Below are 26,817 nucleotides of genomic sequence, written 5' to 3'. Positions count from 1 at the left end.
TCCACTGCGAGGGTAACCCCTTAAAAAAACTTTATTGGACAACACTACCATTCCAATGCCCCTACAATTAGAGGGGTAGGTAGAAGTCATAGGGATAGGGGAAGAATTCGAATTCGGCCTATGTAAAAGTGCATATATTTGGGTTAAAAACTCTAACTTTCACACAAACCCACTTAAGTTTCCACAACCATCTTTGGGCTCTTTGAACAAAATGCTTAACTAGTGAACGTGGGTTTAAAGTTAAACCAGGTCCAACTTTGTCCAATCAGGGACTTAATTAGGTGGTTACGTATGGATGGTGAACCTTTTAATTCAAAAGAGTACCAACTGTTTGAAAACTGACCATGGAGGAGAAATGAATAATTCCAGTTTATTCCTGGATGGAATTATTTGACACCAAATCTGACATATGTTGGAATAGAGCTGTGAAAGAAAAAGCCTGGAGGAAGATTCATGAGATGTGCAAGGTTTTGACACTTCACACCAAGCCTCTTTCAACTAGGGGGCGGTGTAACGAAGGCGCGGAGGCGTTTGGATCCATGTGCTAGCAGGTGGGTTTATTAAACATCCACAGCAGGAAATGGCAAAATACAGAGACGAGTCAGAGCCAGGCAGAGGTCAAACAGGAGCAGAGGATCATCCGAGAAGACAGAGAGAGGTCAAAGTCCAGGCGAGGGTCAGGGGCAGGCGGCAGGCAAACAGAGGGTCAGAGACAGAAGATAAGGTCCAGGAATAAACGCTCGATACTGTAGGCAGGGTGGCACAAACAAATACTTCGCGACGACAAGGAGTGAGAGGAGCAGTTAAGTAGAAGGTGGCTGATGAGGATGATGGGGAACAGGTGAGCTGGTGAGTCCAGGTGGTGGTAGGTGGTGAGCGCTCCCTCTGGTGGCTGGAGATGGTAGCAGCAGGTTGCTCCATGACAGGCGGACTTGCCCTAGTAAACAGTAGAAACGGAAAAAAAATAAAAGTCCCCTCCAGTGTGAACACCATGGGCTATGCTGGCTTTCGAGAATGTGTGTTTAGCCCTTTGTGTTAATAGAATAATGTACAGTTGAGTTTCACATGGTAGAAAATTTGCAAAGAAAAAAAAAGTGGAAAATATTGAAAACTTGACATTTTTTATTTTAAAAAAAGTGTCAATGTTGTTAGAAAATATGTTTTGGAATATAAAAGGATTTTTATACTTAAGAGGCCTTTCAAGGTAAAGTCACATAAGAACAGTATATCATTAAAGGCTGAAACGTCAAAGTCCATTATCCTGAAGTGAGAGGTGCATTAAAGAAGACATAGTCGCTGACTGACCTGCAGTTCATTCAGAGCCAGATACCTACATTTGTAGAGGTTTTACTTGGTTCAGGTGGTAGAAAAAAAAGACTTCATTAGTTTCACACATGCCATATGATGCCAAATGCCACTCAGCGAGTCAGTAATTGACACTCATCAGTCAGCCAGTCAATCTTTCATTCTGTCAGCTATGTTCGCCAGCTTGTCAGCGCCCAGCAAGCCCATCAGCTCGACAGTTAACCAAAGAAATTACAAAAGAAAAAACAAAAACACTCAACCAGCCGGCGAGTCAAATCAAATCTCATCATGTAGGTTCAGAATAGTTTCCCCTCAAGCAAATCTGATTATCCGTGAAATAGACAGCAAGAGAAACCGGATTCTACATGAACCATGTCTGGAACATACTTCCTCACCAATGAATGAAGGGAGATACACATCTGTGTGTGTGTGTGTGTGCGTTTGCCGGTAGATCCGAGAGTTATTTTCTGTCATACCCCCAGTTTCATTTCAGGTTTGGTTTTGGTCCAGGTGGTTGGCTTTAATGCAGTCCAGATGGAGAGACGCAGGGAGAAGAGTGGCCAGATTTTTCCAGAGTTTTTGTCGAAGCAGGACTATGCTAATAAAAGCAGAGGAGATTTTCACAGTTCCGCAGACAAAACCTTGCATTCTAATTCTCAAAGGGGAAGAGAGAGCGAGTGAGACCGCAATGTTATACTTTGTTTTTATTAAAGGAGCTGATTGACAGCCTGGAGAGAATTTTCCAGCATTAAACGAAGGGTCTTATTGGAGAGGACAGAGTGGAGTGCAGAGGGACCTGGCGAAGCAAAGCAATGCTGCTGGCAGGCTGCTACTGACTGAAGGCTTGGCGTCTTTTCTAATTTTCTATTTCTTACCATCCATGTCTTTCTCCAGTCTCAGCCTGAAGCTTACAGAAGAATAGCTGGTGTGAACCTGCTCATCTCCCTGAAAATTTTCAGTCTTCACTTTCCAATTTTCTTTTTGTCCGTTTGTATTTTATCTCAACTGTTAAAAAGTTATCATTAAATTTGTGCACACTTGGTTTAGATGCCAATCAAACCTTAAGTGCCACCTGATTTGGAACCTGTAGAAGAACAGAACACACCTGCAGAAGTTTGTATCACTTGGTTTCTGCCTATTTTTTTGATCCACCTGTCTCAATCACTTCCATAAAGGTTTGGCGTTTGACTAAGGACACCTCTCCATCACTTTTTGACGCTTTGGGTGTCCCCAACTCATCCTTTTTTGACGTGCTGGCTGTTTGTAACATCAAGAGTCTTCAACCCTCAGGACGTGGTATCAGATGCGGTAACTTACCCAGACTTCTCCTCAAGATGTGGCTGGTACTGGTGCCCTAACCCTACACTAACCCTAACCCGGCACTGGACGCGATACCAGATGTGCCACCAGACCTGACCGGGTACTCAACCGCAGTACCCGACGGAAAACAGGCCTGCACACAAACCGGTAACGGGTTAGGGTACCACTTCTGGGGTAGGGAACATGTGTGCTCCATGTCCCGGTACTCACGGCCCGGAGGTTAGAACCCAGGATTTAATGCAAAATGCCAATTTTTGACGCAGAGGAGTCCTTGACCAAATGTCAAGATGTGACAAGTGAGGAGTGGGAATGTGTTGGCTCAACGCTGAAATGATGGAGGTCTTCAACATCACTTGTTCAGCAGCTTTGGATTCTAGGCTCTTATTCATTTCTGGGAGTTGTGATCAACTATCAACCTCTTTATGATGTAGTCAAGCCCCTCCCACATTACATGAATATTATTGGGTGTTATTAAGCATTGAGTGGAAAAATAAAAAAACTACAAACAGGTTTTGTTTGTTCCTTCTTGCTCCCATTTTTAATATTTAAATAATTTATCTTTACAATGCAACAAAGACTTTGTCAATACCAGAGGGAAATCTTGAGCTCTGACTTTTTTCCCTGATTTTTCTCAGAATGTGCCTGAGATCTTTGCACTGACAATGTTCCGGGCTGTTGTCTGTATTATCTGGAGCGGCCTTAAATTTCAGAAATGCAGGTGTCTAGCTGGAGGGTCAAGTCCCGTACCAACAGGCAGAGATCTGGGTGGGACAGATGTCCAGCAAAGTTTGCTTCACCCTGAATAACATCTCTGTGGTGTCCTTTAGCAAGGCACTTGACCCTAAATTGCTCCATTGGAAGTGCTCAGTGGTCAAAGGCAAGTCTGTGGTTATACCGAGCAGCTTCCAGATGTGAATGAATGAAAGGGACTCCCATTCTTAACGGACCTTCCCAGTTCACATAAAGCTTGAAAAGAAACCGTCTAGGGAAATCAGTGTCAGCACTCTGAGTTTTTTTAGGTTTACATGCTTCTCCTGCCATCCTGTGATTTTTTTTTTTTACATTTATCCTTTTTCCGTTGGGCCGACAGAATCTCATCTTTTACAAAGCAGCTCACCATTTTTCTCCACTTCTTTCAATTCATTCATTACCATATTACCAATCATGATCTTTTCCATGTGTCCAGACTCTGAGGTTATTACCGAATCGATATTTTAAATAATTGTTTCCAAAGACTATCACACAATCACAAACTAAGCTCATGCTCATTATCCAATATATTTCTCAATAGAACCAAAAGTAAATACTGTAGTTCTGATTAATTTCCATCAAAATCCTGTCAGCAAAGTGAACAAAAAATCTGCTGAACTTCACAGCAATAAATTCAAGTTCAGCGACCTGATGGATCAGAGTGATGTGTACAACACTGAACAAAAGGGCAATGTCGTAGCAATCAGCAGTAAAATACACATTTGCTTCCCCTTTTGAGAAAAGCTGAGCTGCAGCACTGACTGTCATGTAAATAAAACATCTAAATATTCATCCTGATATCACACTGAAATGTTCTGAAAAAGAATTGGCTTTTTTGTCTTCACTTTTGAAGCACTTGTTCAGGTTAATCAACTATTTAAATGCTGGATATAACAATCTTGCTATCCCACAAGAAACTTATTAAGGCACATTCATTCCATGTTTTCTTACACTGAAAAATATTTTGTTGTGGAAATCAGACAGTATTGACTGTTCATGTAAAAAAAACAAATATTTTGTAATTCACCAAAAGAAAAGCAGCATGAATTTCTGGGTAAAAGCAACTTGTATATGAGATACAGTCACTGTGCTTAATGCTGTGATCATTAAATAAAATAGATTTTACCATTTTATTACAATGAAAGACATTAAAATTCAGGAAGATTCATTTCAAATCATACTCTTAAAAAAAAAGTAAAACATTGTTCTGGTACAGTCTTGGGATACTGTAAGGCTAGGGTGCTAACCATTGTGCCACTATGCAGCCCCTTATACGTGGATTTTTAACCACTAGAGGGCACTGTAAGTATGCGTATCAGTTTTTGCTGCTGATAGGAATGCAGAAGAAGCCCATGCGTAGTCTGATCAGCGTTTGAAGTCCAAAGCAACCATGGAGGAGAATGTGATCGTCTTCCTCCTGTACTTTATGATCGTTTTCTTATTTGCAGCAAGACATTTATTTTACAACCTACCATAACCGTATATCCCTAACGCTAACCCTAGAGCACGCCTCAGACACTTGCGAAGGAAGGCCTGATGATACTCTAGATAAGGGTAAAAAATTATGTTAGATACCAACATATCTATAAATTGGGTATCTGGGTTTAGACGTGGCTCAAGGTTGCCCTCTTGTGACCAAAATCAATGATGTTAAAAATGGGAAGTTGGGTCGAGAGAAGTTGACTCAATCCAAGTTGGTTGTAAAAATCTTCAAAATATTCCACAACAAACATTTACCAATCGACTCCAAATGCTCTGAAACATTCTCTTGAATTGGTTCTGGAGGGACAATTTACCGGCTCTATACAGTAAAATTTTCACCTTTTGTCCCGATGGAATTCTTATTTTGGTCTATAACTCCGAAACGAAAGGTCGTAGACTAGGTAACTAGCTCTATCCAATGTATCCCGGGCTTTCTGAACACGCTGGAGGCCCCCGCAAGTCTCTACGACCTTCTGTTCCGGTGATAGTAAAAATGTGCTTGTCAGAAAGTGCATGGGAAGCGTGCGGTGCACAGAGACCAAACACATACCAGATGAAAGCTTGGGTCAAGTGAAGTACAATACAAAAATAATCTGCTCTCTAGCTTCTTCTGTTAAAGAGTTATTCAAAATGTGCAATCAAATGGTGGCTTTTATCCTTGTACCCTCTAACCCTAGCCATAGCATTAACCCAGGATTGTAGAAAAACACTTTTATAAAGCTTAAAATATGCAATCAATTTTTTTCAAGTAAAATGAAGGGATTCCCTGTTCCAGATGTTGATGTCTGAAGCCAGGTCCTCTTGTTAAACTGGGCCACAGACAGAGGAAAGTGCCACTGAAAGCACCACCAGTCCAATGCAGTTGCTGCAGCAGATGGTGAATCTCATCGTACTGGGAGAGTCTCTGAATGATCTCAAGAACCCAGACATGGAGATGTGGTTATTATTTTGCAAAAATCCTCAAAAATAAATAAACCTGATCTCTCAACATCATCTGTGTTTTTATTGCATTGTAAATGAAATAGTCAATGCTTACATGTTACAAGGAGGCTAAAACTTTTGACAGTATAGCTTCTCCCACATGTGGTGCGATCGTCTAGTTTATGAACATATTCTTGGACAACGGATGTGAATTTGTTGTGTTCGGTGTGAGTGCAACATTACGCTGGGCTTGTCGAAGTTGTTCAGAAGTGTTGCACTTTTCTCCCAGAAGTGTTTAAATTCTGTAGTTCTGTAGTTTTAGCCTCAAAGCCAACATTACAACTATTGTTTCTGCTTTTCTACCCTACACTGGTGTTTAAAAACTTTTGTCACAATGTATCAGGAAAAAACTCAGTTGATGCTCTGTAGAAATTTACAGGAAGTTCCTACAAGGACACATTTGGAGAGTGGAGAAACAGGTCTTTCCTAAAACACATGCAGTCATAAAGGCTTTCAATTCTTAACAGGAAATGTCTTTTTAACAACCAATTAATGATGAGCCAGTCGGCTTATACTTGTAACAGGAATGTTTACGCTGCAGACCTGTCAGGGAAGGATGGAGGAAAAGATTCATGGAGGGGGGAGGAAGACAGGGTAAGACAGGGAGAAGTAGGACGAAAGAGCCCGAGATTTGGCGCTTTCACAGGTGTGCACAACAGGGGATTTAAGGAGGAAGAGGTTTGTGTAGATGTGTCCAACTAAATGCACACATGTGTGTTACAAGGTGTGTGCATGCGTATAAAGCTGCCAAACTGGCCACCTGTCTTTTCCTCGTTGTAGTTTTAGTGTTTCCTTTCATCCGGCCCTCGGCAGCACAGCTCCCACTTGGAGCGCTTCGCCTCCTGCCGCATGTCTGTGTGTGCGTGTGTGTTTGTGTAGCTCTGGTCCCAGCTGGGCTAGAAAGACTAATGTTCCTAAAGGCGCATTTCACTTTTTCCTCCACCTTGTTATATCTTTGTTCTTCATGTTTTATAGAGACAGCTCAAGCGGGGGCAGGAAGTTGGCCTGCAAGCCCACAGAGCAGAGGAGGACACCAGAGGAAGCGTCTCCTCTAAAGTCAGCAGGAGGTCACGCTTCAGGAGACGGCCGGCTACCGATCCAGCTTTAATTAATAGGATTTATTCATCTGGACGCCATCTCAGCGCAAAACATGAACGAGTTGGGAAAGATCTCGTCTTCTTCATTGATTTTGATATCGAGAAATGTAGAAAGTATATCTTCATAGAGAGGCTCCAAAGCCCAAATAGTTAGGCTTTCATTTTTAAAAGCTGCAGTGAAATTTGGCTTCAGTTTTCCAAACTGTATTTTCCAACTCATTGCTTTATGAATCCACAGAGTAAAAACAAAAAAAACGAAAGAAGCAGATCCTCCTTCAAACTAAGCAGTTACTGAAGATTGATGGTTTTGTTATTCTGTAAATGGGTTGTTAAGTTCTGGATTCATCAATATTTTTACACTAATACTGATAAATCTGTTGCAGTGATTTTTTTGCGATGTAAGAATCCTTTGAGGGATCATATTTCTTAGAAAATGAGAGATGGAGAGGAAAGACTGATATTCTTACTATAGTACTCATTGTATGCAAATGAGTCTCTTTGGTCACCTCTGATCTTTGGTTCACCCTCATACTCAAGTGGACCAGATATTTCCTTGTGCGGTCCTTATTAGTGTCCAGATAAGCTTTCGCTCTTGCTATATTAGGCTGAATATTCATGGCTCTTGGTCCAAATCAAACCTTCCAACGTGATCACAACCTATAATGTGCTTAAGGTTTCCTTCTCATCAGATAAGTGAATTTGTTGCTTTTTGGATAGAGTCTGGACTTTTTTTTAGCTTTGTTCCTATTGGCTACTTTTTGCAAGTGGACTACAAATTGTAAGTTTGTATGTATGTGACGATCATTGCTCCAACAACCTAGAAAGCATAAGAATGGATCAACGCACATTCAGTAAAATAATCTTGTGCAAATATTACGCCGCTTCTTCTAAACTACTTTACGGTTAGAGTATTTCTTTAGACATTAGTAATAAAAGTAACCCCTAAAAATGTTTATAATGACGAAAATGTTCTTTGTTTGTTCTTCTTGCAAAAAAATTGAACTAATCTCTCTCTTGTCTTTCTTGCAGTAGCAGATACATGTTTTAGGTTGTTTAAAGCTAAAAGTGACCTCATAGTGACTCAGCCCAGTTCTCGTATACAGTCACTTGTTTCAACAGGTTCTGCTCGCTGTAACCAAATGCATCAACAATTCATTAAAAAGTAAAGTGAGTCCTCCCTCTTACTCTGCCACTCGGGGCCCAGTCCTGTCATTGGTGCATCAACATAAAAGCCAGCCCCAACTTTAACCAGGAAGTAAAGATCCACTGGAACTCAAGATCAAAAAGATCAAGAAATGTTTTAAACACAAAAGATAGAGAACAAGAATTCAAGAAAAGTGCACCATAAGAAAGTCTTGCTAAAAAACTATTTTGTTAGCAAACGTTTGATTTGATTTGTGTCTCTATTTGTTAATATGTCATGTATGCAAGTAAAGTGGGAGAATGTGGTGAATTTAACCTTTAATGGGGTGATAGTAGATCTAGTCACCACACTGAGAGACTCAAGATTTAAGAGCACTGTTTTGTGATATTTAAATTGAAATATTTCAATTGATACATTCCTTAAAGACCCACTCCAAAAGATATTTTTGGAGGTTTTAACATGTTCTTGTAGCGTTTTTCTCATGATGGAGGACATATGTGAAAAAATGTAAGATTAAAGCTCCATTTCTGAGTATTTCTTTGTTCAAATCATGATGGATCAGGAGCAGATGAAAATCTGCCATTTAAAAAAAATGGGCGGGTCAAAAATAATCATAGCTATTCTGATGGATCAACTTGCAGACAGATACATACATTAACATCTTCATTTTCCTTGCCTGAGCTGGCATCTGGATCAACACTGGCTGGATTCTTCAGATATTGCAGCTTCTGCTGCACCACAAATGTTGTAATCTAGCAGGATAGAGAGTAAACAATGGGATGATGGGATATCAGCGGAGGGTTACTTCTGCCCCAACAGTCCCGCTCACAACTCAGAGCTGATTTTCAAATGAACTACTTCTGCTCTGCACAAACTACGACCTATAAAACAACACAGGTTTTTAAAATGTTTGCTAAAGACAGTCAAATCATAATTAAAAGACCAATGAGGATGGTTCAGAATAGGTCAAAATATTATTGGAGTAGAACTTTATAGCTATTGCAAGTCAGACTGACAAGAATTATGTCAGTAAGCACATTGCTTTTGATTAAGTCACCAAAACTAAAACTAAAATTGAGTCAGATGAGGGTAGATCAGTAATTTTAGTTTAAAAAAAATGTCCAAAGCTGTACTTTGATCTTAATTCTGATTATGAATTCATGTTGATTAGAAACTTTGAAAAATGTTTAGAAATCTGTACAACCTTTTTCTTTTCAAATAGAAGCAAAAAAGATAAAAAAAAAACTCTTCAGACGTAAACTAAATCATCCTACTAGCAGATTGAAGTAACCTCATCTCTTACCTCAGATATTAGAGCTGTGCAGGCTTCTGCTGTATAAACCACTGAACACACAACATTTACCAACTCAACTGAGCCAAGACGGGTGGACCAATTTGAAATGGAAAACCAGTATTTGGTCTGATGAAACAGAACTTCACCTTCTTTTCTATTGTCTTTTCTGGAGGTAAAAAGGCAACCAGCTTTAAAACAATACAACAAATCCTTCCATCATAATAAATCACTCTAAAATTAGCAATATTTTGCTAAGTAGTGAACTTAAGTGGCTTTGATGAGGAGATTGGTGAACTGTTTTCAGAAGAAGAATATTTCTTCAGGTTTTTCTCCAGCCAAAAATCCAACAATTGAATCCATAAATTAATTAAAAAAAAAACAGTTCCCAGTTTGTAAATCTGAAGAAAGGCTCTTACTTTTCTTTTTAAGTTAGTCCATTTCTACGTTTTGGCATTTTCAATTATATTCTGAGAGGATGATATGATCATTTTTTCCATTGTCAGTCTAACAGTCCAATAGAGGATCTTTGACAGACCATAATATGGATAAAAACAGACAGTCTATCCGGCAACCTCCACTTCACCCAGATCCAAAAGCTCCCACTTCAACACGCAGCAGCATTTGCCCTCTCAGCTGATCGGTTTCATCAATGTGAAATACAGAGATCATTAGACAGCTAAGCTATATCACAGATCCTTTGCTTTAGTGCGAGTGTGTGCACACGCAAGCGTGCGCGTCCATTCATAAAGCACGCTCATCTATTTGTGCATAGGCTCATTGGCACAGGAGTGTGTAAATGGTCAACTGTGTGTGCTAAATTGTGTGTGTAGGCGTATGGGGAACCTGATCTGGTCTGTGTGGGAGGAACCCAGTTCCTTTCTCCCCCTTTTCTGGTGTTCAGACAGACGGCCTGCTAGAGAGATCAGACTCTCCAACTAACTGGACCAGAAGTCATTAAGACACACTAGACACGCAGAACTTCCTTCAAAGCTATTGCTTCTTTTATATATTCATATATTAAAAAGTAGAAAGATAATCTGTCTTTCATTGGTCAATAATGGGACTTCGGAATTTTAAGCAAGATGCAAAGGACTTTTGGTGTCTCAGAATCGAGAGGACAGCAGGGATTACTTAGTCTGAAAATGTCTTGAGAGCTCCACTTTTTGCTTGTGTTAAGTTTTTAGCAGCTCTGGCACTTGAGCGTAGCAGCATTTCAAGCACAGAATGCCATCACTGCATTATGTCTTTGGTATGAGTGATTTTCCAGACTTCAGGACAGTCTCTGGGTGAGGTTTGACTGCACTTCCTTCAGCAGGACGTTTTTTTTTTTAGTCATCTCACAGAGATGCTCCAAAACTGACAGCAAGTGTTTGCAGTTCAGCACTGTTTGCTTAGACGCCCCCGCGCAATGAATCAATTAGGTTTTATATTAGCTTTAAACACTGTCTTTTTGGCAGTGTGGAGTGGTGTTTGTCATTTTTGTTGGTTTGTTTTCGCTCACCAGACGGTTCACTCTCGGTAGGAAAAACCTCCATCATTGGCACCTCAGTTTTAGAGGCAACATGTTAGGATTGTTAAAAGCAAACGCTTTAAAAAGCCCTTTGTGTCACCTTTAAGGGGCTCCTTTACATGAATTTAAATTATAATAATGTGAGAAAACGTATCAATTATTTGAGATAATATTAGAATATTACTTACAAAGCTTTAATGAAGTGTTTTTTTTTCCTAGATTATTTTTCAGCCAACACAGATTTGAAAGAGATAAAAAAAAGAAAAAATTGCCATTGGACATGTGGATGGCTGGATCAGTTTCTACAGGGACTGGCAGACGAGGCAGAGAAAGTAAGTGGTGTGAGGAAGAAGAACACACTGGAAAGCCATCACCAACCAGACTCTGGCCAGTGGCACTCCAGGGAACTGAGAGGAAGAGCAGAGGAGGAGAAGAAAGAACAAGCATGTGGAAAGGTAAGGAAGAGGACAGCAAAGGGACAGAGGCAGATGTCCAAAAAGCCGTACCTGCAAATTCAATTTTTGCTTTTCCTGCGCTCCTTGAACCTGTCTTGTCCATCACATCGTTTAACCATCTTTGTCTAAGTTTGCTCTGATCTGCGGTCAGCAAAACAGCCGACGGAAGATATTTGTGTCCCCAGAGGTGAGAAAGGCAGATGAGTTAGAGTATTTGAAAAACAAAAGAAGACAGGCAAGAATTGAGGTAAAAGCATCAATTAGATTCACGTGAGAAACTTCAGTTATGCCTAAAATGTTGTACTTCGTCATGAAAACTCACTCTTGAGAAATGGAAACTTTTAACTCTTATTCATTTTAATTTCAACATGGTCTGAGGCAGGGGTCACCAAACTTTTGTCTTCTCTGATGTGGGGTCGGGGTCAGTTTGTAGGCTAACAAAAGAAGTGTAAAAATCGCAGAATGCGTCTAACCTCAAACATATAAAGTTTTAAAGAAAGCAGAGAATCGGAGAAGAGTGGAATGAAAAACCACACTGTGCGAATCTCAATCGCATGGCCAGACTGGAAAAAAAAAAAAAAATCATGCATCTCCCTGATAGTGTTCAGGGGGCCGGGCCAAATGTGAAGGAGGGCCGGATCCGGCCCGCGGGCCACAGTTTGCGAACCCCTGGTATAAGGAATAGGAAGGAAAAAAGAAATAAAGAAAAATCTGGGCAGGATTTATTTTTAAATTTTATTAATTATTATTTTCCACTTTTAGAAATGGTTTTATTCTGATGGCCATGTTTAAGTGTTCTTTTTTTTTTTAAATCAAGTTCAAGCAAATGTTTTTAACTTCATAAAAAATGTCAAGAATGTTAGACAACCGTTAAATAACATAGTTTCATTACATAATGTTATGTTACATAAATATACATTTATATTTCAGTTTACACAATAATAACACACAGCCTTTGATTAATGCAAAGTTGTGGGGTTTGTGTTTGTATGATCATGCACCAAAAACTGTTAAAAAAAAGTCACTGTGCAACACAGGGAGAAGTGCTTGATTGTCACTCATAATCAAGTAAAAACCTTCTGAAAGTATTATTGAGTTTTTTGCACTGGAAAACAAAGTTCTTTGTAAAAAAAGCAATGGAAAAAGGCGGGTCCTGGAAGTGCTATAAAAAGTCCTTCAAAAGTCTTAAAAGTGGATTAGGAGCTCGTGTTCCAGCTGCAGTGATAAAAAAAAAAAAATCACTGTCAAAGAGATGAGGATTTCATCTGACGATGCGTCTGTTAGCTCCTGATGGTCGTTTTCCGGTCTCTGTCTTTGTTCTGTAAAACAGAAAAAAAGAAATTGATTTAAAGACAAATTGGACAAAAAAGTATTGGCTTCAATGTTGACATTAATGTTCTTGTTACATTATTAGCTGTGAATTCTCAGTTTGTTGACAGCTTTTTTTGACTCAGACATAGAGGAGTGGCCTCATGAGCTCATTTTCAACAGCAGCCCGTGACGACACACTCCATTTATCTGTGGTATCAGAACCCAGAGGCTGCGATTTCCTGGCTGGTTCTGAGCCCTTCTCTATCAGGCCAGGAAAAATAACATCACATTTTCCCCGTTGGCCTGACCTCCTCAGAGCTCACCGCCCAGACCATCCAACACTGGCTCTCCAAGTAATGGTGAACACATTTTAATGAAATAGATTGATTGAGGACAGAAGCTAAATCTCTCATAAACTGTGCTAACGAACAAATCAACCAGAGCTGTTGAGTTCAGTTGAAGCCCAAAAATCACAAGCAAATATAATTAGGGAGTATCAATCAATTTCCCTATTTGTATTAGGTAAATTATCTGGTGATATTATTAAAAATGCTAATTTTTGCACACTTTTCAGTGATAAACTGTACTGTCTTACCTCTTTTAGAATTCTATTTTTATAGAAAAAATGTCTGTGAAATTAAAAAAAGAACCCTAATTTTTGTTTGTTAGTGTTTCATGGAAATATCTGTTACCTTTGGCACTTGGGATGCCTGAAATGGGATTGTCGCCCCTCGCTGTGCCCCTGTCCTCTCCTGACTTCTCTCTGCCCCCACCGTAGGCCCCCCTCTCATCAGCCCAACACCTGTTCCACATTTCCTCCCAGACAGAGCGCAAGGTGTAGGTGTTTTGGAAAGGCTTTTTTGACTGACATCAGCAAAGGTGTGTAGGTGTTTGGAAGGATATAGGGCAGTAATAAGAGAGTGAAATCATAGGATCTGGACGGGAATCAATCCTCCCACTGATGAAGGTGAGTAAATGGAGAAAGGAACTGCTTTTATTCAGCTGGAAAACGTGCTGTTTTGGTAAGATTGAGGCTTGATCAGTGTGTAGGTTTTATGGTCCATTCTAGATACAGGACACAGAAGGAAACCTAAGCTTTAGAGTAAAAACACAATGTGATATACTTACAATACGGCAAATGATAAATCCTTTAATGAACTTTTTGTGTCCCAAAACATCTCAATGTCTGAAAGCCACAACTATAAGAAGATTTTTGACGAAAGAAGACATCTTTAAAGCTTTAGATCTTTTAAAATTTAGAGTAAAAGTCTTTTAGATTGCGTACCTTGGCTTCGTAAAAAAAAAAAAAAACTTTATTTAAAACAATGATTTTTTTAACCATTTTTGGGCCAAGGTAAACTTTTTCCATGATAAAAATCATTAAAAAAGAAACTCTGGTAACATTTTATAAATAGATCCCTTAATTAGCTTTATTAATATATTAACACACATTAATAATGTTTTTATAGAGTGATTATAAGACATTTATTAGCACAATAAGCCACATAAGGTTTATTAAAATACTTAGTAAGATTCATTAACATCTAAAGTGAGACCATTGTCTACAAAGGCCATATTAACAAACCGCTTACAAGCTTAACTAATGTTTTAACGATCTCTGTCAACATTATACTGAGTCTTTTGAAGCATCTCATTTATAGTGTTACCTTTTGTTGTGTTCTCTAATACAGGAAAACCTTATTGTTATCAGTGTAGAATCCCTGGCTATAAACAGCAAATTAATATTTTTAAGGTGTAGCCTACAAGTGTGATGTCTGGAATACGAAAAGTATGAGAAACGCTTTTTTATTAATCAAGTTTGATTATATTTTTATACTTTAGAGTGATGTGAAAGAATCGAATTGAACCTCCATTAGAAAAAAATAAATAAATAAAAAGTCTTGTCATCAAACTAAAATTTTGTTTTTATTCTTGGATGTGATTTCTCACAGATGTCTGAGCTAAAGCAAGAGTCTATGAAGCCAAATATAACGTTTTCTTTACTCAGGCTTTGTACACCAAAAAAACAATAAAAAAATAATGAGTTCAAAACATAACTGCATAAACAGACCCTTTCAAAATAAGTCAGAAGTTCTTTCATCGTTGGCAGATTTTCTTTAAATAGGAAAATAATCTGCCGTTGGGGTAACAAAAGGTGACTTCACCAAAGAATTATTATTTTAGGAGGATAATTCAACTTTTTTAAAATGTTTTACTTAAGATTATGTTGGTGTTGATAAAACTTTATTGATTATATTTTCTTCTTGCAGAACAAAAAATAAGAACATTTTTCTTTCCTTTCTTAAGATTCAGTTTTTGCTGTGTGTGGAAGCACCTTAAAGTTAAGCTGCTGATATAAAATAATACAGTGGAAAAATGACTATTTTAAAGCCAGATGTGACTGTTTTGTTGTGTCCAGCATGAAGGATAAATCTCAGTTTTACGACCTTGACCCCAACACTATTGGAAATCTACCAGACCACATTCGCAGTAGCTCTCTATGAAGATTCAGACTCTACAGTGGTAGCCCATCTAAAATCGACTCACTTGATGTGCCTCCATGCAATTATGTGAACCCCCAAAAAAAGCAAGTTCAAGGCCGAGCAGGGAATTTGGAATTTGGCCAGAGAGCCAATTTTCTTCTGAAAGGAATTGTTAGAGTCTGGGAAACTTTTCCTCATTTCAGCATTGCTGTTATTGTTCTTTCTTCTCATACACACACAGACACACAAAATTAAACAACAGCTGGAAGACGGCAGTGCAGCCGTGCTCTTTGGTTCCTCGGAAAAGTGCTGTGGAAAATTGAAGGTATTTATCAGTGAAGGGAAAAGTAGAGGAGGTTTGAGAAAGCCGATACACGAAAAATTTCACTTAAAGCTCATGCGTTACAATTCGATGATTTCCCCAAATTACATCAAATTACAAGGGAATTACTTGAGTCACTGTGCGGGTTGCTCTGTGACTTCAATGGAGCGCAGCTGCTGCTGGTGAGGCTGGTCGGCTGGAGGAAACAGGAGGAGAGGACGGGGAGCTCTGAGGCTGGCCTGGCAGTCAAAACAACTTCTTAAAGACTAACAGGTCACAGTCGAATGACATCTCAGCTCTCTTTCCAAACACACACACACAGACATACCACTAACCCCCCAGGGGAGCGATTTGTCCAACACTAATGCAATTACCTGCTGATGTTTATTTTTGATTTCATAAGATATCACCACCCTGGAACATAAGTGTTTAACCAGCAAAATAAAAAAAAACATTTTTACTCAGCATCTTCTCAAATTTAGCTTTTCTTTTTTATATATAGTCAAACTTTATGTTTTAGCTGTTTTCCATTCAACTGGTCCGCCGAAGACAAACATCTAATTTGGTCTGGCTGCGTACGAACAGGACTGACTGGATGGAAAAATTAATTCCGCTTTGGCACCGGTCTGCAATCGTATAAGGAGATTGGTATTTAACCATTAAATGAAAAAGGGTCACATCCTTTAGCCTAGTGAGTAAAAAATATTTAAGTCTGTGTTGGTCCCTGGAGCTGCTTATATAAGCTGTAATTAGCCTCATAAATGACCCTCAATTAAAAAAAAAAAAAATTACACATTGAGCATTTAAGCTACCTAACACACTGAATAGCTTCAGTCTGTTGGTGTGTGGCTTGGAAACGGCTCAGTTTTTGTGGTTTAGTGGTGTGAATCTTGATTGTTTCTGGAAAAAAAAACATTTATTTTAATTTTTCCAACCATCCTTCCACATTTGAACTTAAAGATACTCTATTAAAACTGCTTCATTTTCTATAAACTTCATTATTACCTTTTAGTGGAAATTGTCATTTTGACAGTCACCCTTTAAAATGTAAGCATGTCATTAGATTTAGCTTGTTGTTTTGAGAAAAAGCAGAATTAAAACGACCAGCTGCTGCTTTTCGTTGCCCGCTGACTGGCTCGGTTGTCCATAGTTATTTTTTAATTTGCTTTGTGAGCACTCTTCTTTCCCTGAAGACTGTATGACAACAGACTGATAGCTCTGCTAATAGATTTGGTTAGTTATCTGACCCGGCTTCTTCTGTTGGTTTTAAATTAGGGTTTAACAGCTTCCATCTGTGCAGAAACGAAACAGACAGGTTAATGCTTAATTGCAGTCATACACAGAACCACACTCTGAACGTGGGGAGAATATGTTTTTTAAAAAAGCTGCCCACCTATAAAAGGTGCCCTCAATGCATCCTAATGGTATAGCTTAAAGTAACACTGTGTGAACTTCAAGTCAACTTCAACATTAATTGGAATTAAGGATAATTTGCTTTTCATGTGACTCTTAAAAAGCGTTCTTTGTGCACTCTACTATAAAATAAAAAAGTCAAAAACCACATTAGCGTGCTCCTTTGTGTGCTCTGTCCCACGCACCATTTGCTCTTCATGCGGAAGTAAAGTGTCGCTTCAGTAAAACTCAAACTTCTCCAGACTGGAGGATAAATACTTTGATTTTCCCACAACTCTCCTTTTCAAAAAGTCTTTGAGGCAACACTTTTTTTGTATTGTGCAGCAAGTAAAGAACTTATGTCTGGTTTAAAAAGATGAAAAAAACTGTGAATTGTGCTCAAGTGCGTGGCCACACGTGTGTGTGTCTATGTGTCACTGGTGTGGCTGCAAGTGTAAGCAGGAGGGCGTTTCACAGAGCGCGGTTTCCAGGCTCCTTTAACATGACCATCAAAGCCCAGCGTCAATGTGTTTCTAATAGCAGCCGCTGAATTAAACACTGGCTGTTCAGCCTCAGCAGAGGATAAATCATTTACAGAACAATTAGCTCATTTGTTGCTCCGCTCCGTTCTGCCAATGACTTCCAGACACAGAAAAACCCAGTCTGTGTGTGTGTTTGTGTGTTTGTACAGACATACAAAACATTGGATTTATCATGCACAATCTTCTCAATAAAGAAACTCATTTTTACACTAGTAGTCATGATTGACATTTATTCGTGTTATTTGCTATTGCATAAGTTTACACAAATGACTGTATATTTAAACAATAAGTTAAAAAACCCATTTAAAAAACTAACAAATAAAAGGTTTTACAGAAGAAAATAGGAACTGCTTGCATTTATTAGAAGCAGTATTATTGCTTATTTCACTATAGAAAACATTCTAAAAATTGAAGACACTGCAAAAATATAAAAATCCCATAGAATCTGGCCTATTTTTCTGAAGTAACCATAACTTAATATTTTTATTGGAGTATTGTCATAATGACTGATACAATTTTTGCTTTGCCGCTTTCTTTTTTGACTTTGCATACTTTTTCCAAACACAAAACTTCTCTTTTCCAGAAAATCTACACATTTGAAAACAATTTGTATGGCTAAATATGAGAAAATTTTCCCCCAAATACAAAAAAAGTATTCAAAGGAAAACTTTATTTTTCTCCTCTATTTAACAGATTGCACTTTCTTCTTACTATGGACCTGAAAAAATAAGTGAGCATCATGGGAAAAGCTGTAAAACTGCAAACTAAAGTAGACACATTAGCACATTTGAAAATGTTATGCACTGAATAAACACCAATTCAACAATCTGGAGCAGTCCTGCTTTTAAATCTTTGAGCTAGAAGTGCTCAAACAAAGATTGGGAGGCAACTTCTCTGAAAAACTGGATTTTTTTAGTTGCATTTTTTAAAATAATCCAGAAATTGTTTGATCTACAGTCCAAAAAGGAAAGGAAAAACATTTTTAAGAGGCTTTTATTCAAATTTTTTTGAAAATCTATTTAAAATTTGTGTGAAAGGATGTTGATGGAAGAATGATTTGTGTGAGTGTACAACACAAACAACAAAATAAAGTTCAGTTTTAGACTCAGATTGCTTTTACCCCCCCCCCCCACAAAGCATTTTTTAAACACATGAATCAAATCTTAATGATGTATCAAACAACAAACCATTTGGTCTAAATTCAAGAAAATGTTCACAGTTTCCACAATAAGGGAACAATAAGAATTTTCGACATCAGTTTTAGACTCAGGTTCACGTCCAGAAAAGACAACGAAAAGCAGAAAAGCATGTGCACATACGAATCCCCTGAACCCTGAACTTAAAGACACTGGGATAATGAAATCACATTAGTATTCACCTCACAGTTCCTCTGAATATGGAACATGCAACAGTTAGCACTGTGCACAGTGGTCATTAGTACCAAGACTGTTTGTTTTGCAACAGTTATACTCCCGTCACACATAATAAGAGGAAATGATCGTCCCCTTTTCTCACTCTCACCTTCTCCTGCATTAGAAATGAGTGTAAGTGAGGCGGCTGGTCTAAGCAGACCTGACAGCTGTGATGAACCTCAGTGACCATAAAAACATACAAAAGAGAGAACCCGGGACATAGCCTGTGATTTTCCTCCACACTCGTTACGTCTCTGTAATCACCAGCACTCACTCTGCCCTTCAGCCCACTCAAACCCACGGCGGAGATCTTCCAATAAAAATAAAATAATCTCAGGTGCTGCCAATCACGGGTCTCTGCTGTTCAACCCCTGAAATAACCTAAAACATCAACTTTGTTTGGAAACTCCTCATTTTTACAGTGCGAAAAAACAAATTAAGGAGTTACTAGTTCAGTTCTCATGAATCAAAATCACCTAAAGACATAAAAACAATAATAGGCTACTTGATAATACCAAACTGTTTATTGCTACCATAAATAGTTGGTGCAGACTGATAAAAAATGCTGTCATAAACTCTTTCTCATCACAAATTGTACATTTGTTAGCGACAAATTTAACATTTGTTTTTATTTTGTGTAACAATTAAGGTTTTCTGTTTGTAGACTATTTTATATATTTAATATAGGACTATGTGGCTCAAACTACAACCAGATTAGGGACTCCTGTTATTTTTTTTAATTAAAATGGAGATATTACTGATATGATTGCTTCACTTAAGTAGATTTTTGTTTCACTTTTGTGTGCTTTTAATGTATTTTGTCCAGTTTTATTCACAGAGGCAACATATGTCTCCTGTGTTTTATTATAACTTAGCTGCAGTCATTTTAACCTGCTTTTAATGGGCAGATTTTTCGATTTTTTTTTAGGCACAATGGCCTCAGGTTCTCAGTTTGGTTTCTGTTTTTCATTTTTTTAAAAATAAATATCGAATACTTTAATTTTTATAGACTAAACTGACAGAAGTTCTTTTTTTTCCTTCAGTTTTGCTTTTATTTTATTAAGTTAGCAATAATTTTAGTTTTTATAATTAAGCCATGTGTTTCAATGTGAAATAGTTTGCTGCAGTTTTTTCAGTTTACAATTTGTGTGCTACTTTTTCAGGTGTTATCAACCCCTTGTAATGCATTTGTCTCCAGCTATGAAAAAAACAAAAAATTAAGTTTTTGCTTTCACATAAATGCAAACTTGATGTAATTTTGGACACAAAGTGCTGTTACGTTTAATAGCATCAATAGGCGTGGAGGGATTAAGAAATAAATTTAACAGCAATAGAGGAGTTATGCAATGCATTTCCATTTCGATAAAGTAATATTGTGAGTGAATGGATTAGATGTGAACAAGTTTTCTGTACTGTATCAGAATTTGGCAGTGTTCATTGGTGGGTCAGTACTTGACGTAACACACATAAATCTTGAGTCAAAAAGTGACAGCTGTCATCCTAATAATGGGAACCAGTGTGTCAGCTAGAAACACAAGCCTTTGTCAGAGTCTTGGGTTTTGACTTGTCTGACATCTAAAAAAAAAGCATTAACTGCTCAGCGTGCATTTACAGGTCAGTCATGCATCTGCAAAGATGAGTTGACAGCAGCAGATAGTATTACACGGCTCCACGTGACAGCTCTGACCTTCACCAGCCTGATCGATATGCACTGAGCCGGTGGGGGTAGCAAGTTAACCAGGAAAAGAGATGCTGGGAGAGGGGGGATAAATATGAAAGACTCAGGGAGGACAGTCGGAAGACGAAAAATAGGAGGGTGAGAATGAGTCAGGCAAATTATCTCTCAACTGAGGACGTCTGGGTTTAGACACTGAGGACTTCTAGGCTTTCACTTGCAAAGGTTCATTGTGGAGACACAGGGTGGGGAGTGGAGACTCGCTGCTGAGAGTCAAGCTATCCCTCAGCTAAAGGGACGAAGGAGGGTATTAGCTTTCACACACTGCTGGGGTAACGGGGGAGTCTGCCAGATGTCAGCTCCCTACCCATAAATCCTACTAAATGGGCAGCAGCTTTGGTTATAGAGGGAGAACTAAGAGGAAGTCAGCTCTCTATCATCTTCTGCGGTGTTTGTCAAAATCTGAGCCGGGCTCATAAATATTTGCTTTCACTCAGCTGATGGTAATTCTTCACTCGCTGTTATTTCTCATCAGACCAATGACTTTCTTATGCGAGATTGTTCTTGATTACATCAGTTTCCTGGACCGTATCAATCAAATGTGAGCCGACAGCTCACACTTTGGGAAGCTACGTTTGCGCTAAAGTGCAGATCCCCTAAATGAGGATGGCAGGAGGAGGACTTTCTGTTTGAAATGACAAAATTAAAGGGTAAAATTTAGTCGATGAATACTGTATGATAGAAATTAACACTTTCTTTTAAGCTGTTATGATTGAAACGTTTACTCATTTCAGGTCAATCAACATATTATATCCACGTATTTAGATACATTTTGTGCTTGCAGTCATGGTATAAATGCCCCTAACATGCACATTTCACCTTACATCATCTTGGATTTTGAATAAATCAAAAAGCCTGCGTGCTTCCTTAAAAAACACAAATATTTCCCATGAAATGTTACCAAGGTGACATTTAGAAACATTTATTTTGAGTATTATTAACCCCAAATTAAAAATCAACATGCAAATCAAGTTTTCCAATTTAAGTTTACAAGTCACTGATCTCAGGTCACCTGACCCTTATCGAAAAAGTAGTATACTTGAAGTTTCTTTAATGAAGGATAATTCAGTATAAGTATAGCAAGTATACCATAGTAGACTTTGTACATGTATTGTTGGAAGTATACTATCTAAATACTTCTTAAGACAAAAGTTTACATTTTAAGCTCATGATATATAGATTAAAGTAAACTTTAAGTATACCGCCTTAATTTTAGTATATATCCAGTTGTAGTACACTTAAATAGATTCCTTTTTGGTCCACACAGATCTTCATCTTTTGGGATGACCAACTTTTTTTATCTTACAAAAAAAATACCATTTCACTTAAGTTAAAAGCAATAGTACAAAAATGCTTTTTTAAATATATTAGAACCTTCCTGCCTATAGTTCAAAATGTGATGATGACGATTAAATGTCCAACTTTTTATTTATCTAACGTTTGTCAGACTCATACTTGCTGTTTGCTCACCATTCTCCTCTGGTTGCTCAGACAGAAGGTACAGATGTGCTTGGGTTGAGTTGATTGGTCGGATCCTCGGGTGGGGGAGGAGCTGACGTGGAAAAATGGGGGCGATGGCGCGTGGCACGGCTGTCCATCATGAAGCCCTTCACCCAGAAGCAACACGTTTCCCAGATGGCTGATGTAGCTGCTGGCCAAACGTAGCGTCTCGATCTTCGACAGCTTCCTGAAAGCATCAGAAACGTGTGGAACGATAGAATCAAGTTTCAGACGATTTAAAACAGGGAACCTGTTGCAGTGACAAACAAAGTTAAAGAATGAAGTGTGTGAAAAGGCTGCATCGGTCAAAGTACCTGTCTGCAGGCTCAGTGGGGATGAGTGTGCGCAGCGCCGTGAAGGCTGTGTTCACTGAATTGGTGCGATCTCTCTCCCGTGCATTGGCAGCGGTCCTCTGGCGGACCTCCACGTTGGGTGATGACCCAGGGGTGCCCAGGCGCCCCACCATGGCCCCCAGACCTCCACCCCCTCCGGCCACACACATTTTCCTCTTTCTGTTCACCTTGATGTGGAAGGACGTTGGGGACGAGGAAGACAAGCGGAACGCAGAGGAGTTGGATGAGTTGGGGGTTCGCTCCTCAGAGCCAGAGCCTTCGCTGCCATTGTCCTCATCATCTTCGGAGAGGAGAGCGATGTCGCCGTACAGGAAGCGGCCTGCAGGAGGCGCTGTGCGTAGCATGGCGTATGTCATCTTCAGAGCAGTGGATTTCAGTGAGTCCTTTGGAGAAGCCCTGAAGGCAAGGTGCAAGCTGTTGGAGGCAATGATGCTCGGCAGCGGATGGTGTACGCACTACGTGTTCACCCGGTCTACCTAAAGTTTACCTGCTCCTAGGGATTATTCTTCTATTCCTAACAATGAAGCATACGTGAGTTGGTTCCCAAGTGCAGGTCAAAGAGCTCCACCTCAGTTCTGCTGTCAGGCAGATGGAGGTTCCTGGTTCTCCTTGATTTGAACAAAAAAAAGCTTCAAATCCCCAAAGATCGCCAGCTCTTGCGGTTATTCCTTTTGAATTAAAAACAAAACTTCATAGTAGCATTTTCAAGTCAAAACTTGCCCTTTACTTTGCTACATTGAAGTTTCCAGTTTGTTCTTTTAATATTTGTCCCCCCTAAAAGCCAAACTAGCTAAATCTGCCCTGTTGCGACAGCATCATGATCTCTTGCTTTCTATTGGTCTCCTGCTCGTGCTGCCTTTTTTTCCGCCTCTTTGCTCCACGTGTGTCTGCAGTCTGAGTGTTTCAGTCTGTCTCTGATCTTATAGCCAGTGGGAGGTCCAGTGGACTGCTTCGCTCCTCCCTCTGAGCGGCGAGTCCCTCGGCTGCTGTCTAAAAGCAGACCAGAAAGACCGGAGGCAAGAGGCAAACCATCGGCTGGAGTTTGTTTTGGCTCCATGCTGATGCGTACCAAGGGAAATCCATCATTCTTGCATCAACCCAGGAGCCATCTGCAACTCACTATGCAGTCGACATGAATACGGTTTAAAAACAAGATAAAGAGCTGCTATTTGAAAGGGTTAATACACAGTTGAACTATAAACAAATGAATTTATTTGTGAAGTTTTCATTTGTTTGTACCTACAAAACTTTCTTTTATTGTCCTCTTGCACTGCTGTCAGCATTTGTGCAGGCCAGGGGGTGGTGCAGTCGTGGAGCCAGAAGCCGGAGAATCAGGCCGATCTTGTGAATGAAAGCTGGAACAGGATTTATTTAGTCATGGCCAAACTTTTCTTTTTTTTATCTACTCAAGCCTTGACACCAGAAAGTATTTTATCCTCAAGGGATTTAGATGTTTCTAGGGTGGAGTGTTTGGGTAATGCAGGCAAGATTCACAGATTTTCAGTGAAAGCAGCTTTAACCATCTGTCTACCTACAAGTGAATGACACACGAGTAGTAAAGCTGAGGATAAGACAACAGCAGAGGTAGGAAGAAAAAGTCTTTATATTTACAGCAAGACATAATGGAAATAAACTTTAATTGTTTTTACCACCAAACCTCCTGGGATTTTATTAGCCATGACCGAGCAACTGAACGGTCTGTACATTTTTCTTCAGGCTCTGAGTTCACGGTGGTTGCAAACCAATGTAAAACTCAGCTAAGAAGTCCATAACCCTCAGTGGTACCTTACTGAAAACTTTAAACCCAACTGCCATTGTTGGCATGCCTCTTTTGTGTAGATTGGCAACAGTAACCTGCTGCTGAAAACTAACTGCACAATGAATAATTCGACAGTTACACAATGTTATAGTCAACATTCATCACTCTCAATTTCTCTGTCTTTTTTTCCTCCTTCGTGTCCACTTATCCCCCCCTCCTCTTTGCCTATCTCTGCTCTGCAATCATCTGCGCTGTTTATGCTGTGGTAGTGAGCGAACGAGCAGAGGCCAGCCGTGGTTTCAGTGATTGATTTCAGAAGGAGAGAGTTTGAAACTGCAAGGAAAGGAGAAGAGAAAAGGTTTAGATGGAGTTCAAACATTTGTCTATTGATGAAAACTGGGGCAGAGATGTGGGTCCATTTTCATCAAACTAAATGGTTTATTAATAGTTTAGAAATTGAAATAAGAAAAAACATCATATCCTGGCTAATTCTACATGAGCAATCCAATTAAGCACATGTCCTAGCTCAGAATCCTAATAATGATTGCAATATATTTCTACAGAAACATTATTTGAAATAAATCATTTTTACTTGCAGCTAATGCTCCAGTGTTTCATATATTGTGGTCAAAATGAACATTTGTGAATTAGTAGGCCTGCTTGCTAACACCCATCCCTATATATATATATATATATATAAAAAATCAAAATCTACAAAAACAATTATATTTGGAATACATTTTTATTTTTTACTTTTTTGTCTCTACTATTAAATAGGAAGTCCATGATAATTGTACTGAAGGTGAATCTTTTAGAGCGTTGTCATTTCCCATCTTTGATCAAATTTGACAATGTACAAAAGGTGGGGTCATCTGACCCCATAAGATAGCACAAGGGTTTAAACAGGCTTGTTTGCCCGGTGCAATCTATTGGAAAAAGGGATGTGAACTATATCTGCAATGCGGACAACTACAGAGCTATAAAGCAGGCCTTTAAGTTGTTTTAAAACACCTGCCGTCCGTCTTTTATATGATTGTTCTTAACTTTGACTGTCTGGATTTTTTATTTTAAATAGATCTTTACTTTTTTGCATTAATGATTGCTTTTTTTTGTATTTTATTTGCAAATATATTTTATTTGACTGCACCAAAAATATTGGCATTGCAAAACTTTCCTCTTAACAAATTCTACTCTGTACTTCTTCACATTTTAAACTTTTATTGAGTGGGATTTTTTCCAAACCAGTTGCACCCGCTGTGGTCCAGCATCAAATGCATTAGCATGATCTTCCTCCCATTTGCATCTCCCATAAGAGTCTGGCCGGCCTAACCACCTCTTCAGTTTCATTCTAAATCGCAGCCCGCAGGCCAAAACACACTGGAGAGGAGACAAGGTTATCTGTGGCTGGTTCATGTGTCTAAATGTTAGCAAAAGGGAAAAACCTGCATTTTAGTATATAGTATTATAATGACTGCATTTCTATAAAATGATAGGAAACAAGAATCCATGTCCACAACTCTGTCTAGACTTGAAAAAAATATGAAAAATCTAGATCCTTTGGAAATTTGGTCTTCCAATGAAAACTATGGTTATAAAAAGCCCACATATATACAGTATATGTGTGTGTGTTTCACCAAATGTACCTGTTTTTTTTATTTTCAAATAACAAGTATCTTATTAACATTTTCTGACAAAAAAGCACATCAGAAGCCAGGCCATTTTTTTTATTTATTTCAAACTCTTTAAATTTAGAATAACCATTGGCTCAGAGGAATCTAGAATTGGAAACAATATTACTGAAGGTAAAATGATTATATTAAATCATACCTTATTTTAGAACCATTTGGCATAAAATTGAACAAAGAGGGAAATTCGCTTAAAAAAGAATATGGGTTGCAAATTATTCAAGTATCTTATTGTAAAGGTGAATGCATCCACCAAAAAAATGTAATGAAATTAAAAATGTTACAATTTTCAGGCTAATTACAGTCCTGACGAAAGCACTGTTTGTTGAAAGATGATACATTGTAAATAGAAAACAAGTAGAATGATGATATTCGAGAAGTAAAGAAGAAGAAAATAATATATGCTTTATTGACTTCAACTTTACAATTTTGCAGTGAAGGAGAAAAAAAGCATTTAAAAGTCATCAGGGCAAAAACAAAACATAGAGACAAACCTAAATCATGGAGCTTTTTGGTGTAAGAAAAAAATCAAAAGCACAAGTAGGAGCTGGTGTAACTACGCCATAGGCGGCACAAGGAAGCTAAAATATAAATTTTTTTTCAACTAAAATCTATAAAATAGAACTAATATATAGACTAAAAATATATAAAATAAAATGAAGATGAACAAGATGAAAATGAATAAAAGGCAAGAACTGGACATTTGATGGACAGAAAACAGAACTCTGACACTGTACTATTTATGCATTATTTCTCCATATATAATGACTTATGATGTATAGTCAGACAATATATCAAATAGATGTATTTTTCTGGACTTTCATAGACAAAAAACGTTGCGGAGCACTTACAAAATGGAAATATTAAGATAAGATTTTTTTTTTTACAAGAAGGAAATAAGTCTGTATTTTTTCAGTTTTATTTAATTCAATTCAGTTTATTAATTTACTTTATTGTATGTATTGCATTAAGCAGCCTGTTCCAA

The 26,817-nt window shown here is 38.5% G+C and overlaps 1 protein-coding gene across 1 annotated transcript; it reads right to left on the bottom strand.

Annotated features, from left to right (window-relative positions):
* Positions 1-12,099: 12,099 nt before the first annotated feature.
* LOC112143750 (basic helix-loop-helix transcription factor scleraxis) lies at positions 12,100-23,278 on the bottom strand. Its single transcript, XM_024267932.2, has 3 exons — positions 22,350-23,278; positions 22,006-22,222; positions 12,100-12,657 (listed from the first exon to the last, which is right to left on the bottom strand). The coding sequence occupies exons 1-3, from the start codon at positions 22,742-22,744 to the stop codon at positions 12,619-12,621; spliced, it is 651 nt and encodes a 216-aa protein (XP_024123700.1). The 5' UTR covers positions 22,745-23,278; the 3' UTR covers positions 12,100-12,618.
* Between the last annotated feature and the right edge of the window lie 3,539 nt (positions 23,279-26,817).

The sequence above is a fragment of the Oryzias melastigma genome, linkage group LG16 (genome assembly GCF_002922805.2).
Source record: "Oryzias melastigma strain HK-1 linkage group LG16, ASM292280v2, whole genome shotgun sequence".
In the NCBI taxonomy this organism is placed as follows: Eukaryota; Metazoa; Chordata; class Actinopteri; order Beloniformes; family Adrianichthyidae; genus Oryzias; species Oryzias melastigma.
The sequence above is the reverse complement of the archived record's forward strand: the minus strand, read 5'-3'. Positions and strand labels throughout refer to the sequence as shown.

Excerpts from the sequence above, each read along its gene's own strand:
- LOC112143750 (XM_024267932.2), bottom strand. The coding sequence starts at position 22,744 with ATGACATACGCCATGCTACGCACAGCGCCTCCTGCAGGCCGCTTCCTG. Across the intron at positions 22,223-22,349 it reads CCCACTGAGCCTGCAGACAG|GAAGCTGTCGAAGATCGAGA; the intron begins GTACTTTGACCG and ends TGATGCTTTCAG. Across the intron at positions 12,658-22,005 it reads TGAGCAACCAGAGGAGAATG|AACAAAGACAGAGACCGGAA; the intron begins GTGAGCAAACAG and ends TCTGTTTTACAG.